Genomic DNA, 26,697 nt, shown 5'->3' with positions numbered 1-26,697 from the left:
ATGATTGCTGCCCTTTCTTTGCTTAGCTCCACTTCTCAAGTCGCTCATCACTGTACTAAATGCAACTATGATGCTACTTTGGGTTCTGATGAGATATTCCTAGTTACCCTTACAGGCTTTACCTGATTACATTAAGGCAACATTTTTGGACTTTCTCTCTCTCTTGGATAACCAGAATTGATACTACTGCTGCAGAAATGTTTAAAACTTTACAAGATAAATGTAAGGTTATGCAGCACTTTAAGCATATTTATGTTTCTCTTATTCCCAAATTTCCAAGAAGCTGTCCTTCCATAACTGCTTTTCTGCTCACCAACCCACTAGGGACAAAAGGGTTTCCAAGTGCGTGTTTTCTGATAAGCCCACTCAGACTTCCCAAGGCCAAACTCCTCCTTTTCCTGACAAATCTACCTCCATCTAACATTCTCTATCCTTTTCCTCTTGATGAGGTTCCCTTATCCCTCGGGCTTTCCCTGTTTCTTCCTGTTTGGCAACAGATTATGTGGGACTCTTTGGTCCTTTCCATTATTCAGCACAGTTGTTTCATGGCATAGAAGTCCCTTCCACATTTCTCAGACCTTCCTCAGCCTTCTCCAAACAAACATTCTAATTTTCTAGTTATCCTACAGGAACTGTTGCATCAAGGGACTGTTCAGTCTGTCCCAGTTTCTCACCAGGAACAGGATTTTATTCTAGGATATTTTTGGTACCAAGGAAGAAAGGGTCATGGAAACCCATTCTAGTGCTTTCCTTTCTCAGCACTTTCCTAAAATTATAAAGCACAACAAAAAGTCCCAGTATGACCAAATAAAGTTTAATACAAATCAAAGTAGCACTCTAGCGCCTCGGCTTAACATAAGCCATCAAGGAGTACTTTCATCATTAACAAACCCTTCTATTTATACCCCACAGTTGCCAAACAATTATACAATAAAATAATTTAATAATTATACATTTAAAACACTCCAGATATTTATAGACAAATGTTATATAACATTCTAAATAACAGACTTCCAAACAGCAGTCTGTATTTAGACCCTGTGGAACCAAGGCACCATATTTCAAAATAAAAAGTGTTTCTTTATATAACAACAGATTTCTTACATAATCACTGTTCCCCTCTCGTTGTACCTGTCCTAAAATAGTCAGTGTTAAACCTACACTACTATACTTTCCTAAAATTGCCTTCTTTCAAGATGATGTCTCTTCCCATTCTGTTCCCTCTCTTACTTCCCCAGACCTTTCTGGTCTGTCTGGAGCTAAAGAACTTCTATCTTCATGTTCCCATTCATCCTCTTTTCAGCAATTTTTTTATGTTTCTGTGTATCTTTCTCTCATTGTCAGTTCTGTGTTTTTGCCCTTTGGTCTTTCTACAGCTCCAAGGGTGTTCACCATATGTCTACCTTTTCAGTCTCCTCCTCCTCCTCCTGCTCAGAGCTCTTCACAGACACCTGTGATCTGGGGTGGGGAGCCTCTTCCAACAGTCTGAAAGTTCAGGGTCTCTGGCCTTTCCATCAGATGTCAGACCACATTAACATTAAAGAGATGCAGGCCCTCATCCTTGCTCTGAAGGCTTTTCACTCCCTTCGGGTACCAGGCCCTCTAAAGCTTTTTACAGACACCACAGTCATGTGGTACCTCACAAAGTCTTATCTTTCTTACAGACTGGAACTTTAGGACTAGGACCTTGCTATCCACCATTATACTACTCTTCAGGCAGTATACATTCCTTCAGAGCACAGTTTCATAGCAGACTCTCTGAGCAGGTCCAAGAACACCACCTCATGAATGGAATATTCACAGGAAGGTGTATGTGGACATTGTATATTGGTGGGGTACTCCTCAAGTGGATCTGTGCCTTCTTCTGAACAGACAACTACTTCTATTCTGTTCCAGAAATTCAAGTTCTCGGTCTTGAAAGGTGGACTCCATGTCCTTTTCTTGGAATGGGATGTTCATCTATGCCTTTCCTTCTCTTTCCCTACTTCCCAGGATCCTTCACATAATTACAAAGGACTCTCCCAGAATCTTGCTGAAGACTCCCCTTTGGCCCAGACAGCACTGGTTGCCCCTTCTTTTTCACCTGTCCAGGGGCAGTCATCATATGTTACCTCACCGCATGTATCTTCTTACACAACACACGGGATCTCACATCCACCCTCACTTGTCTACACGTGACCTGACACTTTGGTGATAGGGTTTTGATCTCCTTTAGACACCAGTTTTCTGTGGATGTGCTTCAGGTTCTGCAGGAGGGCAGTAAACCCACTACCAGAAAATCCTTGTAGCAAAATGGAAGAGATATTCTGTTTCATATCTCAGGCATAACCAGGATCCCTTTTCAGTGGGGGGTCCATTTTTTTCTTTCCTATTTTTGTGACTTGCTCAATGCTGGCTTAGCAATTCTTTAGTTAAAGCTCATTTGTCAGCAATTTCTGCCTGTCTGCTTTTGATCCGTCGTTTGACTTCTTGTTTTAAGGTCAAGCAATTTCTTAAAGGTGTCTTTCATATTAAGCCTCCAAGACTTCTTATTCCTCCTCCTTCTAGGGTCCTCAGTTTTGTCCCCGGAAAAACTCACTCAGGCCTTCTTTGAGCTTGATTCCCCTTCTTCTCTGCAACGCTGCTCCTAGAAGACTGTTTTGTTAGTAGCTCTTACTTCGGCCAAGATAGTTTCTGAACTACAGGCTGTTATGGCAGTTCCTCCCTTTTTGATTTTCACAGGGACAATGTGTCCCTGCATACTAATCCTTCTTTTGTGGCCAGGGCAGTTAATGATTTGTCTCTAAATCAGTCTATTTAACTCCCTTACTTTTTATCCTTCTCCGCGGTTTGCTAGTGGGAAGGGGCTTCACATTTTGGATTTATGTAGACAGCTCAGATATTATTTGGGCAAAATAAAGGTCTTCAGACAATCTGAGCAGCTTTTTATTTCTTTTAGCACCAGGACATTGGGGTTGGCTGTATCTAAGCAAACCATCTCCTCCTGGATTTCTAAGACCATTTCTTGTTTTTATTCCTTTCATGGTGCTCAGCTTTCTGCTTCAGTTTGAGCTCATTCTACTAGGATAGTTGCCTCCTCTCGAGTTTTTTTTCAAGTGTCTGGATTCAAGATCCATTCTATAAGTTACTGCTTGGTCCTCTATTCATACTTTTACTAAACATAAGTTGGATGTTTTTTCCAGCACCCAGGGCAGGGTTTGCAAGGACCATCCTTCATGGGTTTGTGGAGGGATCTTCTTTACTTTCCTCCTCCCATTCTTCACAGTAGGTTTTGTAATCTCCCACATGTTAGGAATACTGCAACAGTGAAAAAGGAAGGACATAGTACAGTTCTGTAAGATCATTTCATAACAGTAGATGTCCTACATTTCATTGTTGTATTCCAGTCCTACCTCCTGCTCCCCTTTTTTTTTCATTCCCTTATGTCTGAATGATAATGGCCTTATTTTTTCTGGTGTTGCTGTAGTTCTGCTGGGTCAGTTCAGTTCTGAGGATTGAGCATACATAAGTCGCCTGTATGCCCTTTGCCCACATGGGGAGCGTATGGCTGATGTACCCTGCTATTTTGATGTAAAGCTTTGGTATGCTGGCTGGACATTAGACTATCCTTGGCAGGATATCCCACATGTAAGGAATACTGTGACACTGAAAAGTAAGAAATCTACTATTATGGTAAGCTCCTACACAACTCTACTTTCTTTTCTTCTCTTCACCTCATTCAGATGTCTTTCTGAACACAAGAAGGGATGCCCCAAAATGATTCTAGTTCATGTATGCAAGTGATTGTAATCAAGTACTTTACATATAAACTCTGAAATATTATAAACAATACATATGCTGACAGCATAATGTTCAAAATTAAAAATGATAGTACTAGATTAAACATCATAATATGTTAAGGAAAATAATGAGATCTTAGGAGACCTTTTGAAACCTGACATTATAGGGCATTTGCCCTTTACTTAGAGGACATGGTTTTCTTTGTTGCAGCAGTCATTAATACCACCACTATTTTTGACCCTCTGTCACAGGAGAAAATTCTTTTCCATCTCCAGCTTCAGCACCTAGACTGTTAGTTTGCATACATTGCTGTTGATCAGAAGTAAGCTACAGCAAACCATGTATGCGTCATAGTTGAAAAGGGTTTCTTGTGGGTCACTTCTGGTGGTCTAAATCCTTTCAGTTTTTCCTTTGCCAGGTTTCCTGATTTACTTTCTTCAGTTTTAGAAGCAAAAATGAAGAATTCTGACGTAACCGTGCAAATACCCACCATCTTTGCTTTCCACAAAAAAGAGGATGGATGTATTTGGTTACCTGGATATTGTTAATACTTTCTTTAAAGACATTTTACACCTTAAATCACCTTTCATTAGAGATCCACTTCCTAAACAAGAACTACTTTTCATCATAGAAACTCCGTGCCACTTTCTGTTTGAGTCTTTGGCCTTATTGGATGTAAACTTGTTGAGATGAAGAGCTTTTAATTGGTTGCTGTTGTGCTGGCCCAGAGAGATGTCTGAACTTCAAGCTGTTTTTGGAACTCTTTCTTATCTGCCATAAAGTTTGACTTTTAAATTCAAGCCCTAAGGTTTTCCTTAATATATATAGTCTTCGATTTCCCTTTGAATCGGTCAGTTGTGTAGTTTATTTTGCACCATGCAGACAAACTAAGGAGTTGTCTCCTTTGCTCAAAGTCAGCAGAGGCATTCCTGTAGTGAAATGGTTATATTTTTTGTTGGCTATCCCATCGTATTGTATTCTGTTATAGCAGCAGAACTTGACATCTTACTGGCCCAATTGAAACCTTTTTCCACTAGGGCTTCTATATATTCCGCTGCATGTTACAAATATGTATCTGGGAAGTCGCTGTGTTGTCCATGTTGCATAGTATTATGAAGCAATATAGCTTGAATCTAATCTGCAAGTTTAGGTAGACCACCTTCAGCACCTACCAGATCACGAAACACCATTTTTCTGTTCATTACTTGAGACTTATTCTTATAGTCATAAATTGCTGACCAAGGTGACATGTAGAAGACTGGGTGTAAGATAACGCATCCTAAATGCTAGACTTCTATGACATCTTTGCCAGCATAACCACATCTTTGTCTCCCTTCTAGAGGAAGAACATACAGAGACTTCTGTTTTTCTTTACTTATCTGACCTTTTTGGCTTCATGAAACTCCCATATGGTGAAAAATGATGGGTAGCTGGAGAAGAACCTTATTATGGGTCTTTCAGCCATAGCCATGTCAGACACTGATGCTGACTATCCCTCTATAGAGAAAAAATAATTTTGAGAATGTGCTGACAGCTCTTTTTACAGTTGAAAGGAATGTTCACGCAATCAGAAAATGCTGGTCACATGTCCTTGGAAGCTTTACAGACGTCTGCTCCTGATGTTGAGGGGGAACCTCAGCTGATTGTAACCCGAGGGGAATTCCACAGATTTTAATTAGGGAGTAGATCCCTACTATGCTCATTGAATGTTGCCAGAGAAACAGAATGCCAAACATATTTCCCCTGCAGTTAAAGATCCCCAGTGTGAATGGCAGAACTTTACTCTGCGGTTATTTATTGTTTTAATGGCTTTAAAGACTCATCAAGGGGTGTCTATGCCTGCCCCTCCCTGGTCTTCCACTCTTCTTAAAAGACCCAGAGAATTAGATTCTTCAAAGGAGGATCTGGATTCTGGGGAAGAGTTCCAGGATAACTCGTCTCATATCCCTTCCCTCTTGAACTGTGGTTCAGATGAAGAGGATTCTCTTAGTCCAGATTCCCCTTTGGCAAAGCTCTCGTTTGGAGATGCTGTGGCCCACATGATGGAATTTTTTTATGTGGGATTGTTCTTAGGTTTCTGATATTCAGAAACAATGTTGTGAGCTCCTCCAGATGGAGTTTCCTTAAGCCATTAGCTGTTACCCTTGTTCTGGCTGACCACCTGGATATCATTTCAGCAGCTTCTGTGGTCCCCTAGTCCCAAGAAGTCTGAAAGATTTTACAAGGTGCCTGACAAATGTAAATTTCTTTATAAATGCCCTCCTGCTGATCCATCTGTAGTGTCTTCCTCTTCTGAAAAGTGCTTCAAGCTTTTGCCTTGTACCAAGATTCTTCCTTCAGATAATGTTAATAGGGCCATGGAGTGACCAAACAATGCTGCCACCTTATCTTTTTGGGCCACCAACTACTAAAGTCATATGATCAGGTATGTTTTGCCTTCCTTTCTCAGGTTTCCAAAGTGGTTTCTGACCTTCCTGACTCTGAGGGGAAGGCTTCTACCCTTTCCCTATTGAGCTCTACCTCTCAGGTTGCTCGCCAGTCTATGAAATGCAGCTAAAGCCCTGTTGCCTTTGCTTCTGTCATGAGGCATTACTCTTGGCTCTGTCTTCTTGCTTTGCCTGATGAGATTAAGGCCAAACTGTTTGATACTCTTTTGGATAATAGAAATTGTGTTGGTGCAGCTGCTATAGAACTTTACAAGTCTCTCCAACATAAGGGTAAAGTGTTGCAGGAGTCGAAACATTTTTGTTTCTCCTCTTCCTAAGTTTCAGAGGAATTACCCCGCCAAATCTGCTTTTGTTCACAGGCAGGTTCGCACTCTACTTTAGGGAAAAAAAAAGAGTACTAAATTTGTGTCTCCTGCTAAGTCTATTCAAACCTCTACCCAGGAGCAGCCTAAGGTCAACTGGTGCCCTAGGCAGAAGGGCTCAAGGCGCCCCCCCCCACCATGCCACCCGGTGCCCCCATCCTGGTCTAAGTACACCAAATAAATGCTGGAAAATTGCCCCTTCTACAGTGGCACCCTAGGCGACCGCCTAGTTGGCCTATGCCTAAGGCCGGCTATGCCTCTACCTTCCAGAAACCTGCTTTTCAGGATCAGGTGCGTTCAATTTGACAGTTTGCTTTCTAGTTCCCTCAGCCAGATTCCTTTCTCCCTCCATATTTCCCTGTCTCTTCCATATTGGTTAAATATCGCAACAGATTCTTGTTTTCTGTTTATTATCCAACAGGGTGTGGAAACCCATTTCTCTCTTTTTGGGCATCCCTCAACCTCCTCAGGCACAACTTCCTCTTTTCCCAGAGGTGCTCCATTGTCTTTTGATCCAGGACACAATTCAAGCTGTGCCTCCTGCCTGGGTAGGGAGGTATTTTTATTCCAGAATATTTTTGGTTCCCAGAAAAGAGGGCAATTGGAGACCAGATCTGGACCTTTCCCAACTGACCACCTTTCTCAAAATTCCTTCCTTTCAGATGTTAATCACTTCATACTCTTCCCCCCCCCCCTTCTTCTACCCCCAGGCTTTTCTGGTCTCTCTGGATCTCAAGGATGTATACCTTCACATCCCCATCCATCACCTTTTCAGGAAATGGTTTACATTTCTCTGTTTCTTTCTAGCATTTTCAGTTGTCTGGTTTGCCCTCTCTACTGCCCTAGGGATATATACCAAATGCCCAGCTCTTGTCATTGCCTTTTGCGGATTGAGAGGAGTTCAGAACTTTCCCTATCCAAACAATCGGCATATTCAAGCTTCTTCCGCTGATGCTCTGCTTCAGGATCTGCAGTTTACTATTTCCGTGTTGCAGAGGCTGGGGTTCACCATAAACTTCCAGAAATCAGCTCTGACACATTCTCAAGATCATATTTTCCTTAGTTGAAAGCTTCAGACCATTCATCTTTTGCCATCTAAAATGCCCTCAAGACACAATCTCTCTTTCTCTCTCTTACTGCCTTTTTCTAATCTCTTCTTCCTCTGGCTTCATTCACGGCCAGAGACCTTCTCAGGGTCCAAGGGTTCATGGCTTCCACCATTCCCATGCTCCTCCTGGCCAGGCTTCACATGAGAAAGCTACAGTGGTACCTAACGTTAGTGTGGCTCCAACATGGCTTCCCTGTGGACTTCTCAGTCTCCGTCTTTCCTTGTTTGTCTCAAGCTCAAACTTCAGTGATTCATCAACTTTCACTCAACCGGGGGCTTCCTTTCCAGGTTCTAGCCCTTACTTGAGCTCTTTACAGATGCTTCAAACAGGGATGGATGATGATCTTCGGCTGTCTCCAGGTTCAGGGTATCTAGCCTGTTCATCAGAAATCAAACCACATAAATATACAAGAGATGAGGGCCCTTCATCTGGATATTCAGGCTTTTCATTCCCTCTTTCACACCAGTCCCTCAGAATTTTCACAGACAACACCACAGTGATGTGGTATGTCAACAGGCAAGGGGGTAAAAAGTCCTACTTTCTTTGCAGAGTAGCTCTTCAGGTCTGGGATCTAGCTGTCCAGTATCAAGTGATTCTTCAGGTTGTTTACATTCCCTCTGAGCACAGTTTAGTGACAGTTTCCTTGAGCAGGTCCAGTACACAAGCTCACCAAATGTGTTCCTGGACATTTTCCATAGGTGGTGTATTACTCGGGTAGATCTTTTTGTCTTCCCTCTGAACATACATCATCTTCTATTCTGTTCCAGAGTCCCAAGTCCTCTGGCTTGGAAAGTGGAAGCCCTGTCTTTTCCCTGGAAGGGGATGTTTCTGTACACCTTCCCTCCCCTTCCTCTGTTACCATAAGTCTTGCCCAAGATCAGGCAAGACTCTCCCAAAGTCTTGCTGTTGACTCCCTTTTGGCCCTGATAGCATTGGTTCCCCTTCTTTCTCACTTGTCTAGGGGCAGTCACCAGAAGTTGCCATACTGGGTGGACCTCCTTAGACAAGACAAGGGCCTCTTATCCATCCTCACTTGTCCACTCTTCAACTGATGCTGTGGGTGATAGGGTTTTGATCTCTTTTAGGCACCACTTTTCTGAGGATATGCTTCGGGTCATGGAAGAGGCCAGGAAGTGCAGTACCAGGAAATCCTATTTGTCCAAATGGAAAAGGTTTTCCATCTGATGTCTGTCTCGCCATCAGGATCCCCTGTCTGCGGAGGTTCCTCTGGTTCTCTCTTGTTTGTGTGATCTGCTCCATGCTATGTTGACATATTTTTTAGTTAAAGCTCACCTGTCAGCAGTTTCTGCCTGTTTGCCTTTGACTCCTCCTCTGGCCTCTAGATTTAAGGTCAAGCAATTTCTTAAAAGCATCCTTCATATCAGGCCTCCCAGAGAGCCTGTAATGCCTTCTGGGGACCTCAGTTTTGTTCTTAAAAAATGATTCAGGCTCCTTTTGAGCGTGCTGCTTCAGCTTCCTTACAACATTATACTTGGAAGACTGTTTGTTTGGCTCTCACTTTAGCGGAGGGGATGTCTGAACTTAAGGCTGTCACAGCTGTTCCTCATTTCTTAGTTTTCCACAGAGACAGGGTGTCTCTTCATACTAACTCTTCTAATCTGCCCAGGGTGTCAATGAGTTGTCCCTTAATCAGTTTATTTATCTGCCTTTTTTTTTCTTTGTCCTCATTCTGCCAGTGGTAAGGTTCTTCACACCTTGGATTTGCATAGACAACTCAGATATTATTTGGATAAAACTAAAGTTATTTGCAGATCTGAGCAGCTTTGTGTTTCCTTTCATCCCAGGTCTTTGGGCTTGGCTGTTTCTAAACAAGTTATCTCTTCCAGAGTTTTCACAAAATGCCTGGCTCCGGCCATTACCTTTTGCAGGCAAAGAAATGTTAAAATGTATCCCTACTTAGATGACTGCCGTATTCAGACAGACAGAGAGGAAAAGCTGCTCAAAGAACTGGCCCTTGTAAAGGACCTACTAATCTCCTTCGGGCACACAATCAACGAAAAGAAATCCAAACAGGTACCCACCAAAACGATAATCTTCCTTGGAGCAAATCTGGACACAGCATCCCAGATGGCATGCCTAACACTAGAGAAATAAAGTTTCCTATCAGCTTAATTCTCTCAACTGGCCACCAGGCTCCAGCTTTCTGCAAGGAAAATCCTGCAAGCCCTCTGGTTCATGGCATCTTGCCTACTCCATATTCCATATGCCAGGCTGCATATGAGGAAACTTCAGTGATATCTAAAGAGCCTTTGGTGTCAACACTCTCAAGATCTGGAGACTCTTTTACTTATTATTCTTTGCCTGAGGGAGGATTTTCTTTGGTGGGCAACAGCCTGCTCCCACAACAAGGGACTGCCCTTCTCCCCACACCGTGCTGCCCAGACCCTCACCACAGTCACATCAGACTACACTTGGGGTGCACACCTGGATGGCAGGTGCATACAGGGTCAATGGAACCCCCAGCAACTCCCCCTGCACATCAGTCTAAAAGAGATGATAGCTGTGCAGCAGGCCTTGATAGCTTTCAAACCCCTTCTCTCTCCAGGGGTTCTCCTGATCAAAACAGACAACTTCACAGTGAATGTGGTACATCAACAAGTAGGGAGGGACTCACTCCTACCCGCTGTGCAGGCTGGCCATGACCCTTTGGTTCACAGCCTCTTCTATGCATCTACACCTGTCATCACAACACCTGCCAGGCTCTCTCAACTCCCTGGCAGACCAATTAAGCAGAAAACTGTTGGACCCCCATGAGTGGCAACTCAACAGAAACACCTTCTTACTAATAACACAGAAATGGGGAACCCCAAAGGTCGACCTCTTTGCCTCCCACCCCAACCATCAGCTCAGCAAATTCTGCACCAGGGAGCATCACTGCATGGCATGGAAAGTAGATGCCCTGTCCTTCCCCTGGGTAAACCTCTCAGTCTATGCCTTTCCCTCCCCTACCTCTCATTCCCAAGGTACTGATCAAAAGAAGGGAGGAAAAACCAAGGACCATTCCCATTGCTCCAGACTGGCCTAGACAGCACTGGTACCCCTTTCTGCACAGCCTGCCCCCACTGCCCTCATGGAATCTTCCTCAAATTCCCAACCTCCTCACCCAGAGGGAAGGGGAATTTATGCACCCCCAATTGCAGACACTCATTTTGGCCGCTTGGCTTATAATGTGACCCCTGACCACCCTAGCACCAGAAAGTCTTATGCAGATACATGGAAAAAGTTCTGTAACTGGATCCAGACTAAGGGGACCAATACGGCACAGCCCTCCATCCCTCTCATCTTGGATTACTTAGCTGACCACTAGGCCCTGACCATGACGTACCTTGTTGCCAGTTCTGTGCTTTATTTAATCAGAGAACTATCTGTCATCAGTACATTTTTGCTTCTAAATATTTTGGATCATGGTTTAATTATCCAGAAATGACGTTGGTTAGCTATCCGACTACCTGAATACCTAAAAAACACAAAGAAAAAGACAGAGACAGGCTGTTGAGGTCCAAAACTGCCAAGGACGCTTCTCCTAAGCCAGTCGCCAGTTCGCCGGCACTCAGTGAAGTGCTTTCGCAGCCCCTGATACCCGCTACTTCTGATTCGCAGGCCTCTACTGAGACCCATTCAGAGACCGATATGCCACGAGATGCTTCAATTATGGAACCCGCGGATGTCTCTACCTTGGATAAGTCCGGAGCCGCTGTGCAGGCACCGGCTTCTGAGGGTGTATTCAGGCCTACAGATTTGTATATTAAACCGACACCATCTTCAATTTTCAGGCCAAAATCTCGATCTGTGTCTAAAAAAACGATGCCCAGGCCACATGTGCAGCCCCCTATGCCTAAAAAACAAATGATCAAAATGGCTGAAGATTTATTTACTCTAATTAGGGGTAGCCAACCCCCCCCTTCAAAGAGGCCTAGGGCTGAAATTGACTATGAATCTTCTGAACAGGATTCTATTTCTTCTGACTCTTCTAATGAACAGGATTTGTCTATACCTACTTATGAGGACTCTGATGCAGAGTATTCCATTCCTTCTGCTTCTCCACCTGAGGATTTTTCTTTTGGGGAAACTTTACATGCCTTAAGGGAACATTTCCACTGGGAAAGTCAGGATTTTTCTGAATCTAAAAAGAGGCTTAGGGATTTTCTTCTTCTTCCTCAGCATAGGCCTTTGTCTATACCTCCTGTTCTAGACATTGTTGATGATGTGTTTTCAGAATCTAGTATGGCTCTTGATTCTCTGCCTCCGGCCCCTTGTAAGCCAGACAGACAGGGTTCCTGACTCCCACAAATTCCTTTTCAAAAATCCTGTTGCGGATCCTGAAACCATTTCTCAGGGCCCCAAGGGCATTAAAGCTTCTACTGCTAAAAATCCTACCCCTTCTGATAGAGATTCCAGGGTGCTGGATAGATGGGGTAAGAATGTTTATACTTCTGCAACCTTGGCAATTAGGGTTTTAAACTGTCAATTCCATGTGCTAAAATATCAGCAGCATATCATGGGGCTGCCTAAACAGAAAATGATGTTGATTTCTGACTGTGTGGAAAATAAAGATGTACAGGATTTATTGCATTCAGCTGAACAAGTTGGAAAACATACTCTGCAATGTGGTTTTGATTCTTTGGAAGCCTCTTGCAGGGCTGCTGTAACTGGGTCTGTGCTTAGAAGGCATGCTTGGCTCAAAGAGCAATCTCTGCCTGATCATGTTAAAGCAAAATTGTTGGATGCTCCTTTGCAACAGGACCGTCACTTTGGTAATAAGGCTGAAGAAGTTCTAAAAAAGACGGAAGATAAAGCTAAATCTATGCAAACTGTGAAATATTTCTTACAAGTGCAACCTCCAAGATTTAGTAGACACTGGCCTACTAAGAACTGGTCCTTTCCAGTTCCTTCCAGAGCCACTCAAGTCAAACCCAGACATTCCAAAGGCACCAGGTTTCCGTCCCAAGGGACTTTCAGAACTAAGCAATGGGGTGCCTCCTCTTCCAAATCTGGAAACAAGACACCTCCCTGTGGTAAGCAGTCTCAATGACTTTCCTCTAGAGTTACCAAGCACTTACCTTTAGCCGCCCCTTTGGGGGGAAAACTGGCTCTTCATGCAAAAATCTGGCAACTTATCACCCAGGACAAATGGGTTTTAAATATAGTATCCCAGGGATACAGATTTCATTTCCACAAATTGCCAACTCCAAACGGATGGCCAGACCTGCTCCCAAATCAGTGGGCAGAGGCCCAGAAACAAGTACTTTCCCTCTTAAACAAGGGGGCTATTCAACTAGTATCAGAAGAAGAAAAGAGACAAGGTTTCTATTCCAGACTTTTCCTGGTACCCAGAAAAGACAAATCATGGCGTCCAATTCTGGGCCTGTCCACTCTAAACACCTTTCTGGACATTCCAAAATTCAAGATGCTGACTCTTCACCAGTTACTTCCTGTGCTAGGCAAAGATGCCTGGTTGGCAATTCTAGATTTAAAGGAGGCTTACCTGCATATCCCAATCAGGGAATCTTGCTTCAAAGCAGGCTACTTGCATTATCAGTACTCTGCACTGTCCTTTGGCTTATCTACTGCGCCCAGGGTCTTTACAAAGTGCCTGGCTCCAGTAATTGCATTTTGCAGGCAAAGAAATATTTAAATATATCCATACCTGGACGATTGTCTAATTCAGGCAGAAAACAAGGCCATTCTTCTAAAACATCTGGCGTTTGTAAAAAGGGTTGTAACTTGTCTAGAGTACACTATAAACAAAAAGAAATCACAACTGGTACCCTCTCAAAAAATTACATTCCTGGGTGCAAGCTTGAATACAACTGCCCAGATGGCTTTCTTTATGCCAGAAAAACAACTTAATTTGGTGACTTACTTCAAACAGGTGGCCACAAAAACCCTGCTATATCTGCAAGACAAATACTGCAAGCCTTCGGGTTCATGGCCTCCTGCATTCTTCTGATTCCATATGCAAGACTGCATATGAGGAAACTTCAGTGGTACTTAAAAAGTTTATGGAGTCAGCATTGTCACAGCCTGGAAACAATGATTCCTATCATTCCTTGCCTGCAACCAGAGTTCCTATGGTGGGCAGAGGCCTGCCACCAAAACAAGGCACTGCCATTCACACCACCCACTGCCACCCAAACCCTAACTACAGACACATCAGACTATGCATGGGGGGGCTCATCTGGCAGGGAAGTGCATTCAGGGCAAATGGAGCCCAAATCAAATGCACCTTCATATCAATCAAAAAGAAATGCTAGCTGTACAGAATGCACTGACAGCCTTCAGGGACTACCTTCATCCAGGACAACTAATGGTAAAGACGGACAACACCACAGTTATGTGGTACATAAACAAGCAGGGGAGTACACATTCCTACCCCTTCTGCAGTCTAGCCATGGCATTGTGGAACACGACCTTGAGCTGTCAGGTACAACTACAAGCTCAATTCCTGCCAGGACAGCTGAATATTTTGGCAGAAAAACTAAGCAGAAATCTCATGGACCCACACGAATGGAAACTGGAACCACGGATTTTCAACATGTTGACACGCAAATGGGGGAGACCAGACCTGGATCTTTTTGCCTCACCCCAGAACTACCAGTTGGACAAATTTTGCGCAAGAACTCCTCACAAAAACGCCTGGAAAGTGGATCTTCTGTCCTTCAGCTGGGAAAACCTATCACTCTATGCCTTTCCCCCTCTGCCTCTACTCTCCAAAGTTCTGCTAAAAGTCAAACAGGACAAACCAAAAATGATTTTGATTGCTTCAGACTGGCCTCGCCCACACTGGTACCCATTCCTACGCAGTCTGTCACAAATCTCTCTATGACACCTTCCTTACTGTCTCAGCAGAACAACCAAATTCTGCACCCTCAGTTCCAAACTTTGAATCTTGCAGCTTGGCTAATCACTTAAATTCCCCCTTAGCATCCCTCAGCAAACCTGTGATGGATGTCATTTTGGAGGTGAGAAGACCTAGTACTAGAAAGTCTTATGCTGACATAGGTAAAAGATTCTGTGCCTGGAATCAATCTCAAGGGATAAGCACAGCAGTGTCAAACTTACCTCAGATATTGCAATACTTAACTGAGATGCTTCACAAGGGCCTTTCTTTTTCTTCCATAAAAATACATGTCTCAGCCATTTCAGCTCATTACAACACAGAACCTTCCCTCTTCTCTCATCCTCTGCTAAAGCAGCATCTCAGAGGGGCCAAAAACTTGAGACCACCCAGGAAAGCTCCAACCCCTGCCTGGACCTTAACTTTGTATTGGAAAAACTCACTCTCCCTCCTTTCGAGCCAGCTGCTACTGCAGACTTAAAATTTCTCTACTGGAAACCAGCCTTCCTTTTAGCAATCACTTCGGCAGAAAGATTTCTGAATTACAGGCCCTTATGGCAGTTTGGCCATTCATCATTTTTCATGTGGACAGGGTGTCGCTCAGGACCAACCCATCCTTCATGCCCAAGGTGGTATCCAGTGTGGCTCTTAATCATTCCATTCATTTGCAAACTTTTTTTCCCAATCCACAGAACAAGGGAGAGCAGATTCTGCATTCATTGGATGTATACAGACAACTTCTATTTTACTTGGACAGGACTAAATCTCGAAGAAAATCTGAACAACTGCTGGTAGCATTTGCTGCGGGGGCGGAGGGAAAGGCTATTTCAAAGCAAACCATTTCCCACCGGATAAGTCATTGTATTCATTTCTGCTATAAGCACCATGGAAAACCTAACCCACAGGGGATCAGATTCCATTCCACCAGGGCTGCATCTACTTCTACAGCCTTTTTCAGAGGTGTTCCTACCAGGGATATTCTAGAAGCTGCTACCTGGAGTTCAGTTCATACCTTCACCAAACATTATCATTTACCAATTTTCTCTAAATCCAGAGCTGGCTTTGCCACTGCTGTTTTGCAGGGCCTTTTAGCGGTCCTAATGCTGTATAAATCCATCCTCCCAACCATAGCTTTGGGAATCTACCCAAATGTAATGACTGCAACAGTGAAACATGAAGAACATAGTACAGTTGTGTACACTTACCATAAATGCAGATGTTCGAGTGTATTCACTTTTTTGCATCCTGGTTACCCTCCCTCCAGCCCCCTGTTTTTTCTCTTACTATGCCTCCACTCTCTTTTACTGTACGTAAAAGCCTTTTTGGTGTATTTGCTTTTGTTTGGAGGTATATTTTTTGTGTTTCAAATTATTTTTATTTATATATATATATATACATATATATATATATATATATATATATATATATATATATATATATATATATATATATAGATAGATAGATATAGATATATATTGCTCTCCATTTGGGGGGCACCTGACATCTGGGGCAAGAAAAACTGATGTAATGGCGTTGGCTGCATGTTTTATACCCCTGACGTCATGGAAGAAGGGACAGCAACTGACGCAGGACCCAAGACTTTGTTAATCAGGCCGACTGAGGGCAACCTGCCAGCAGTTACCCAAATGTAATGACTGCAACAGTGAATACACTCAAACATCTACATTTATGGTAAGTGTACACAACTGTACTTTTTTAGGATCTCTCATTAACAGCTTTTGCAAGAAACCACTGAATTTCCATAGCACTACTGCAGTTGCCTCAAGTTATACTCTTGGGGGGGGGGGGGGGGCATGAAACCAGTTTCAATCTTTGAAAAGAGAAGGTGCTTCTCTTTCTGCCTCCTCTTCATTTCAAAGGGAATGCTACAGAGAACATTATCACATCTTGGATATTGGCACTTTCAGCAAGCACATCCATTATGTCATGTTCCAGATGGTGACTCTGTAGGGGGTCATGACTCTCTAGGGGATCATGTCCAAAGGTCCTGGATACAGTTGCTGAACATGGTGGGCATCATCTAGCATATCAGTCTGTAGGAGCCCCACAGATACAATTCCTGATTTATTTTGGGTCAGGACCAGTTTTAGTCATCACGTTGTGAACAGGTAGAACTATATCCCCGCAATGGCTTGGTAAGACTGTCCCTCATAGGGTTCTGCAGTTTTTACCCAGGTTTGAGGATCTCTACTTCTCAATGAAGTTGAACTTTATGATTGACATTCTTGCCTGTCCATTCAGATTGGCTGATTGGCTGGATCTGAAGTTTGCTTTTAGAACACACCCATTGGTTAACTGTTCTGCAGGGAACACCACTTTGACAGAGATGGTTTTTCCTTCAAGACTAGCCCACATTTTTTCTCTGAAAGTTGTGTCAAATTTTTCTTTTAAACCAGTCTATTCACCTCACTATTTTCTTTACAGAGAGAATCCATTTGGATATAAGGGGAAAGAAACTCTATTTCCCCTCATGTGCATCATCAGCTTTGTGTTTAATAGAGGATTGTGCATTTTTTCAGGAATGTGAAGCAGCTTTTCATATCCTGTTCATAGGATAAAGAGACACTATCTGTATAGATTGATAAATGCACTATTTTGCCATCAGATTGCAAACTCCATCTTGACCATAGCAGTTAAAGTTAACCCCAACAGAGCTATGCCTGCTTCTGGAGACAGTTTCAAGAATGTTTCTATTCAGAAAGATTTTGCCATGGCTGGTTGGTTTTTGGTTTGCACTTTTATTGAGCACTATTGCTTGGACTTAGATTCTAGAAGTCTGGCCTTCTTTGTTAATACTGAGCTAAAGGATTATGCCTTCTGAGCTCTAGATTTTTAGCTATTCTGACCCCTGCTCCCTGGGATGTTGTTTCGATTCTGGTGCTGATTAAGAATTATTCCAACCACTACTTCTGCTGTAGGCCTCTTGAAGTAAGTGCTAATGAATGTATGGTACTCATAATGTTGTTTCATCAATGACAATGTCCCCTAGGCTTGGATTATTTGAATGAATGTCACAGTATGTTTTGTGGTTAATTATTGCATATCCTTGTTTCTTTTTCTTTCTTACAAGTAAATTGTCTCAGTTTTAATGGGGTTCAGGATTGGGGAGTAGGGGCTGAGTGCATGTTTCCAGATGTGTGTGACATAGCAGCATACACTGGCAGGTGGCATGCACTTCCCGAGAGGCAAAGTTAGAGAATACAGGACTTTTGTGCTCACCTTTGAAGAGCCCTTCTCCTCCATTGATTTGAACTTTGATTGACAGATTGGCCTGTCCTCCATTTTAATTAGTTGTCTAGATGGAAACCTCAGCAATTCTTTATTCTTCTCAAAAGCCATCTCTACGTTAATCTGAAAAGTGAGTACTGATTTTGTAGAAGGTGACAGCCTAAGACTTTGTGCTGTTGCTGTACACTACACACAGGCATGACTTTCATTACCTTGGCAGACCACTATAGTACTGTGTTATAGGGGTTTTCATTTATTCAGCTTTAAGAAACTCTGTCATAGGAAAAGCTTGTCCTGTCTTAGAATTTTTTTTTTACAGGTTGTCCTATAATTGTTTGTGTCTTTCGGCTTTTTCCCGGTTAGGGGTCGCCACAGCGGAACTCCGGTCCGCTTATGATTGGCAGGTTGTTCTATAATACCATAAAAAAATTACTTTGAAGTTTGTAGTGGCTGAAACTCCAAAGTTGTACATTAAGGTCATGCATGAGGAAAAGTTTATCCTGGCTTATATAGAGAGACTTTCCATTAAGTTTCTTACCATAAAGAATGACCATAATGGCTTACGTTAAGGGTAAGCTTACCAGTTTGTATGCTTAAACACTTTGAGACTTATGAAGATACATCTTTGATTGTAGTAATGCCATTTGTGCTTATGTGGCCTCTATTGGAGAATAAGTGAGGAGAGAATGAGGCCCTTGCATGCTTACCATTGGTATTAAAAGCTGGATAACACAAAGGGTTGTTAGTGTGGGTAGCTCTTGTCAGCAACTGTTGTTGCATGTCATCTGGTGTTCAAGGTTCCAAAAATGTGCTGTACTAACTGAGATTGTCTTTTAAGAACCAAAATACTTCTGGTATAGTAAAAGTGTATAATGGCTCTTACTTATTTAATTTTTTAAATTGTTTGCCCAATAGCTCTTAGTTCAAAAAATCTGGACAAAGCCTAAATTAAAGTGGGGGGGGGGGCAAAGGCCCATAAATAGGGACAGATTTTAAATATTGCTCTTATAAACTTAGAAAGTTGTTAGAATAATGGGATTTGTGTTTGCTTGCATTTCTTGAAGGATATACAAACTAAAACTCGTGTGTGCCATTATTTAGCAATTTGAATCCACAGTTATTTCACAGAAAGCCACTCATTTTTTGATGAACAGACTAAAAATATGAGGCAAAAATCTGGACATTCTACAAACATCTGGACAGTTGAGAAGTATGGCTTGCTCCCGTACTGGTGGTCTTGATGTCCTGCCATGTTAGTTCCCTCACAGTATACTCACTCATAGTTGTCAGTCTGAATACAGGTATTTCTATGTGCTTGGGATGTAGAACAGAGACACATCCTTTATCTTCCGGTCTGAAATGCCCCCATACCTTCACTAGTTACTGCTGCAGATTAGAAGGTTAATACTTTTAATATTTTTTTTTCTTTTTCTCTGCCATTTTCAGGGTACATGGTTGCTAGTTAAATCCAGGTTACCAGAAGTGGAAGTTAACACTCTGCCCACTGGTCCACTAAGCTGTAACATCTGTTGTAATTTACTTCACTGGGACATAAAAGTATTTTGCTTTTCTGACTGTGGACCGTTTGACTGGGTTTTGATAAGCATCCCAAGGATTAGGGTGTCAGCTAGGTGGAAAACTGTATGGCCAGCGACCTATTCTTTTGTTACGTGGGAAGGAATGGGTCCTTTTAGAGCATTATGTTACCCTGATGCAGATCAGAAGGCTTTGATGCTGCACTGTTTGTTACCTTGGCAGAACCCTGTTGGCATTGTACAGTGGCAAGTATAGAAATATTCTATGTATAGCAAGCTGCAAGGAGAAAAGGTTGTTGTCCAAGTGTAGATGTTCAGTAGGATTAGTACATAGGGTCATGACTTGAACGGCGGAAGCATGAACAGGAGTGACAGCATGGGGTTGAAGTTCCAGTTAAAAAAATAGATTGATAAAAATGTATTTCATTGTTGTTACTGTGTGACCATACTCTTTTCTTATAGTGTATATATATTTTGCAATGTGCTTTGCTTTATTTCAGTAATATACATAAATTAAAAGCCTAGTAACAGATGACGCAAGCAAGCATGTCTTCACTTTTGATAACTGAGTTTTACTGGTACTCCGACTTCTCCGTTTTGATCATGATATGCATGCTGACCTTGGAAAGGTCAATTAGACAGTACTAAACTAGGTTTCACCATCACAGGAATGATCTCCATTAATTTGCAGTTGCATTACTTAAGATACCACATGTGGCCCTTGTACATAATTTCATGATGAAAATTTTCAGTACCGTGTCCTTCTGAGGTTTTCCCCTGAAAAAGCTGAAGTACTGTGGTTTAAAGGTCACAAGAAAATAAATCATAAGACCACAAATAGCCAGTATCCAAAAATGTTTATTGCACTCTGACGTCTTGGCAAACTGCCTTCATGGAGTAAAAACACTCATACAAACACCTGCCTACATATACAAACTCAGCTACAACTAATTAGATTCAATTAAAAAGTTATTGACATCAATCAATCAATGAAAAACCTCCAGTTAAATTCTAGATTTGACCCATGTGGGAATAAAATATTAAATTTCAAAATGTACAGGGATTCTTTGTACAATAACATATTTTTTATATCCCCAATTCCATGTTGAATACATTCCACCTTTTCTGGAATGTATTCAACATGGAGTTGGGGATATGAAAATATTTTATTGTATAAAGAATCCCTGTACATTTTGAAATTTAATACTTTATTCCCACATCGGTTGAATCTAGAATGTAATTGGTGGTTTTTATTCATTGATTGATGTAAATTTTTTAATTGAATGTAATTAGTTGTAATTGAGTTTGTATATGTAGGCAGGTGTTTGTATGAGTGTTTTTACTCCTTGAAGGCAGTTTGCAGAGACGTCAAAGTGCAATAAACGTTTTGGACACTGGTTATTTGTGGTCTTATTGTTCAGTGGTTGTGGTGGTGTATTAAGAAAAGAAATCATAACTGCTTGACAGCAAAATGGATAAGTTAAACTTGTCAAAATGCATGCACAGTGAAATTTGCAAGTGACATCCAAATTAAAGCATTTTTTCCCACAGGTGTCAAGCCCCCCCCCCCCCCCATGTCCCATGTGAAGGGCTTTGACTCTCCCTCCTTAGACACACACACATGTATATGTATGCATGGATCTACAGTACTTTCAGATATCAAAATCCCAAATAATTGATGAAAACATCAAGACCAGAAAGCTGAAATCGTATAATACTGAAACCACACAAAACCGAAACCCAAAATACCGAACCCTAACGAGCAAGCCACACATACAACCTACTCAACCAAAGCAATCCTATACAAAATAACACACAATACTATATACCTGAAAACACACACAAAAACTATTTATAACATTAAATAACTACTGACTAACCTTCCCTCAAACAACTGTACTATCTAAAACCAATCTAAGTGGGGGGGCTACTCTCCCCAGACCCTCCAACTTGGGGGGGGGGCCGTGCACCCCACACCCCCCAACTATATATACCAACTGTAGGATCACTCTACAGTGGAGAAATGAGCAGACACCTTTCCCTTACTTTATTGTACGAAACCCACATCCACTACTACTGGGATTGTACGAAACATCCACAATATTTGTTCACATGTTTCCTATACAAATTTAAAGGGACATACCACATTTACAAACACTAACTACAGCTGACCTATGGCAATATTGGTATGAAGACATCAACACTTTAAATTTCAATCTTCCGTCACTCAACATTCTGAACATTCAGTCTTCTAACCTTCGATCTTCTGCGTGTGCAGTATTTTAAACTTTCAGCTTTCTTGTCTTGATCTTTTCATCTTCGATCATGTGGGATTTTGACATTTAAAATGGGATCCATATGCGTATATGTTATGTATATGTATTGTATTTAAAATCTGCTCACACACACTTTTCGTAGTAAAACAACTGCAGAGAAAAGAGAAACATCCAGTAAAAATGAAAAATATGTCTTGCACAACTGTGATTTCACAGTACAGATAACATACATGTAAAACATTTGAGTCTTTTAAGTTTGATGAGTTGGGATTGACTTGATAGGGTTCTTGGAGTTAACATTCACTGGGTAGTAGATCTCCAGTGGCTGAACTGGCTTACCAGAAGGAACACCGGAATCAGTTGGAGACCTTTTTTTCTTGGCTTATGTTGAATTGAAGTGGAATCTTGCAGGTGCCCAATTAATTGCAGTGAGTCAGGAAGATCAATGGAGTGACTGTCCAGATTATTAAAGCTGATTTTTTTTTAGGTCTGAAATTATTAATTTTGCTGATGTCTTAATCACGTTTTTGCTCTGCAGGTGCTGTAGATGAAGCTTGGGACGTTCAGTCTGTATCGCCTTGGTGGCAGCAGATGCGTACGATCTGTATCCAGGCTGAAAACATTGGCGCTGCTTTGTTAGCTGCACGAGTTGGTTACTCCATTGCAGTTAACCACAACAGCATTTTGGCTATAGAAAATGTAAGACAGTGTTTTTTTTCCCTCTTTTTCATTGTTGATTTGAACAGTTGTAGTGGTGGTTATTAAAAAATTGCAAAATGGAAATTGTAAATTTAAACTGCCATTCATGTTTTTGTCTGAATTAAAAAATTGCATGTGATACTACCAGAGATTAAATTAAGTATTTATCTGTGTAAAGAACATTTCACTAGTTAGCTGTTGTACACCTTTTGATGTTTGAATATAATAACAGTTCCATGGTAGCAACTTCCCCTGAATCCAGAAGAGCAGTGTTGCACAGAATTGTACACTTTGGTGCCACGACTTGCTGTTTAACAGCACCATATGTGTACTTTTAGCAACATTCTGTGCCTGTCAGAAAGGCAGTTCTGTTTAGTTTAATTTTGTTGTTTTGGTCCCCTCAGGCCTCTTGTTTACCAGATGACCCCCAGTAACTAATCTCCACACTGGGTCTACTAGCTGCTCTCCAGCCTCTCTGAACTTGCTCTGTTTTCACTGGATGTGGTTGTGGATCCTGCAGGTGTCCTGGGGTCTCAGCTCATCTGTGCTTCTATCTGGGGGGATTTTTATTTTATGATCTTCCCAGTCCCTTTCCATGCTCACCTCACTCATTGATTACGTCCGAAGGCAACTCCCCTCTTTGGACCACACCTCCCCTTAGGGGGTGTATTAACAAGTGGCCTTCCAGTTTAGATGGGCATGCTCATCCCTTCCCTGCCACTCTGTCAGTTGCCCGACTACTAATCAAACCCTAGTCATCTGGTCCGAAGGTTGGGCGTTATGCTTCTGTGTAACTGGAGCAGTCTGTTTAGCTTAATTTTGATAAAACTGAACAGTCTCCTTGACAGACTCAGTTGTGTAGAACATTCAAGTACATTGAGAATAACGTTCTTGTGCAGCTGTACACCAGGTTCGGACCACATCATTTCTTCATATAGATCCCCTTAGTATGTCTTTTTTGATGAGAGGGACACCAGACTAACTTGAAATTTTGTCCACCTTTATTGAAGAGTTTACAAGTTTAATGCATAAAATAATAAGGTGGTTCTTATATGAATATTCTTTATCAAGTGTTTTGGGGGTGTATTCTCATTTTTTTATAAACAGTTGTTGCATATACTGACTTACAATGAATGTTTTTTTAATACAAAATAGTGTTGCTGTGATTATGAATAGTTGCAGCTGATTACATTTTGAGCCCTGTCTGCAGAACTGTTAGAGTGATGCCCCAATGTTTTTGTGTCCTTTCATTGCATATACTTAGTAATTTGTGTAAAAGTTGTGGTACATGTTAGTAGAATGAGTTTGAATATATGTCACTGAACAAACATTAGTCTTGCCCGCCATAACAGTGCACAGTACTGTTGTTAGACTATTTCTTGATCTCATTTTTTTCTTCCTTGTCTCCCACATTGGGCCCTTACCCTCTGTTTGACCCATTTGTTCTATTTGCTGTTTGGCACCTAGAGATACTGGGTATGGGAGGAGAGCAGCTGTGATTACAGGCAATCATCCTGTTAGAGAGTCTGGTGATTTTTCCTTTTGCATCCTCAACTCCCTTTTTGCTGGTGGCTTGTTGTACATACTGCGTTTATCCAACAGTACTTCCATCACTCTTGATGCGCCATATCCCATCATGTTTCTGGCTCTTCATATAACCATTAACTAAGCTTCTTATTTTCTTGTTTTTCTCCCTCATGCTTAACATTTTGAATGCCCACAGTTTCACTTTATTAGTATGTCTTCATTGTCCCAAATGTCCATATCCCTTTCCCTCCCCACTCCTCATTCATTTTGTTTTTTCTGTTAACATCCACCCTTCCATTCCCCTCCCACCTTTTCTCCCCTTAAAAAAGTTGTTCCATTATGTCTTATTTTTCCAGTATGGACCATCAGCCATTGTCATGCATTAAATGTAAGTGCATTCAATTGGTGTGAGAGTATTTACCAATTAAGAATTTCTGTTTCTCTTAAAACCCTTCCCGTGGCTATTTTTGACTACTCCACACTTCATATTTTATTAGTCATGTATAAGCTGCATGAGTCCTATTGACTTAATCTTATGTCTCAGAGGTATTGTCCTTAACCCATGTATGATTTGTGGCATCACTATAATCCTTATGACATTTTTTTCTACCTAGAAATTTCCCTTTTTGCTCCCCAGTTTGCTTCTCTTTTTTTCAGTGTTTCATTGTGTCCCTTATCTTCAGTTTCAGGTATTTGGCTTGAGGTTTCCAGGAATCTTCTGCCAGATGTTCATCGTGTGACACTGCTGCAGTCATTACACTTGGGTTCCCCATCCGGCCTGAGTTCCAAAGTCTTGGTCCGGTGTCGGTTGCTGTCGCCGCCTCCCTGACGTCAGTGCGACAGGGGTATATAAGATGCAGCCGACGCCATTTTCTTCAGTCTTTCTTGCCGCGCGGTGCCCGAAGCAAAAGCAGTTCGCAAGTGCCGGTCGGCCTACTCCTGAGATTTTCATTCCGAATCCAGAACCGAAGTCTTCTACAAAGCTAAGTACCCCATTGGGGAAACTTTTTCTTGCCTCAGACCGATGTCAGTAAAAGTTAATAACTGTATTTCTTGTGGGAAGCAAATACCTCATAAGGATTTCCATTCTTATTGTATCCCATGCCTAGGCCCAGACCACAACGTTACTGGTTGTCGGTTTTGTGCTAGGTTTAATAAGCTCACTAATACACGTCGGTTTGACTTTGCCCGACATTACTTTGGCAGAAAATTTAATTTTACCATGCCGTCGGAACTTCCGACTACCGGTATTCATAAAAAGTGCAAAGACAAGGACAGGCATCCAAGGCCCAAAACTGACGATGAAGCCTCTTCTAGGCCAGTCACCGGTTCTCCTGTTTTCAGTGAGGCGCCTTCGCTGCCCCTGACGACCGCTTCTGCAGAACCACAGGCCGCCCCTGACCCCCACGTGGAGATGGCTGGGCCTTCGGACGCACTAGTTTTTCAGCAGACCGAAACCGATCTTGCAGAGGGATCCGGAGTACCTCAGTTATCCGCAGCTTCAGAGGGTGTGTTCAGACTTACTCAGCTAAGCATTAAATCCTCTTCTAAGTCAAAGCCTCCTTTAAAAACCTAAGAAACAAGTACAGCATTCTCCAGGACAGGCCTCCATGCCTAAGAAACAAATGCTCAAAATGGCCGAAGACCTAATCACTCAGATCAGGGGTTCCCATCCCCCTCCTGATAAAAGGCCTAGACAGGATGCAGATTATGATTCATCCGACCAGGGGTCCATTTTCTCAGATTCATCCTCAGACCTGGGATACCCTTTACCCCCTTATGAAGATTCTGATGCTGAGGAATCTATTCCATAAGCCTCTCCGCCTGAGGACTACTCCTTTGGGAAAACCTTACATACCATGAGGGAGCATTTCCATTGGGAAGGCCAGGATTATTCAGAATCCAAGAAAAGGCTCAGAGACTTCCTATTATTACCTCAACACAGACCCCTGGCTATTCCGCCAGTGCTAGATATTGTGGATGATGTGTACACTGAATCCAGCTTAAATCCTGATTCCTCACCTCCAGCTCCACTTAAACCGGACAGATATTACAGAGTGCCTGACTCACACAAATTTCTGTATAAAAGCCCTGTTGCTGATCCTGAAACTATTTCTCAGGGACCCAAAGGGGTTAAGGCCTCATCAGCAAAGAACCCAGTTCCCTCTGACAGAGATTCCAGAGCACTAGACAGATGAGGAAAGAAAGTATATACGTCTGCAACCTTAGCAATGAGAGCCTTAAATTGCCAGTTTCACATGCTAAAATATCAGCAATTTTTGATGTCTCAGTTGAAACAAAAAATGCTTCCAGATACAGATCCTCCCTAATTTTAAAGAAATGCAGAATTTATTGCATGCCGCTGAACAAGTGGGAAAGCATACTTTGCAATGTGGTTTTGATTCTTTAGAAGCCTCATGCAGAGCAGCAGTTACAGGCTGTGTCATTAGAAGACATGCATGGTTAAAAGAACATACGTTACCAGATCATGTTAAAGCTAAATTACTGGATGCACCTTTACAGCAGGATGTTTTATTCGGAGTTAAGGCAGAAGAGGTATTAAAGAAAATGGAGTATAAGGCAAAATCTATGCAAACAGTGAAGGATTTCTTACAGGTTCAGCCTCCTCGATTTAGTAGAAACTGGCCAACAAAGAATTGGTCCTTTCCAGTTAATGACAGACCTCAAAGGGGCAGATACAGACTGCCAAGAGGTAGAGGTCAACCACAAGGTCCTTACAGGCCTCGACAATGGGGTGCATCAGGCCAGAAAGAAGGGGAAGACAGGCACCAACCATATAAAAAACAGCCCCAATGACTTCCCACTCCAGCTGCCAAACAACTCACTCTTGGCA

At 42.1% G+C, this 26,697-nt stretch overlaps 1 protein-coding gene across 1 annotated transcript in view; it reads left to right on the top strand.

Moving 5' to 3' along the window:
* RAB3GAP2 (RAB3 GTPase activating non-catalytic protein subunit 2) overlaps positions 1-26,697 on the top strand; it is a 2,949,955-nt gene that overhangs the window by 2,163,010 nt on the left and 760,248 nt on the right. The window contains exon 23 of the mRNA XM_044061656.1: positions 22,156-22,316. Coding sequence (XP_043917591.1) covers positions 22,156-22,316 — 161 coding nt within the window. The remainder of the gene's footprint in view (positions 1-22,155; positions 22,317-26,697) is intronic.

Source organism: Protopterus annectens, chromosome 1.part0, assembly GCF_019279795.1.
Source record: "Protopterus annectens isolate FY-2018-M chromosome 1.part0, PAN1.0, whole genome shotgun sequence".
Classification (NCBI taxonomy): domain Eukaryota; kingdom Metazoa; phylum Chordata; order Ceratodontiformes; family Protopteridae; genus Protopterus; species Protopterus annectens.
Note: the sequence above shows the minus strand (reverse complement) of the source record. Positions and strands in the feature narration are given on the sequence as shown.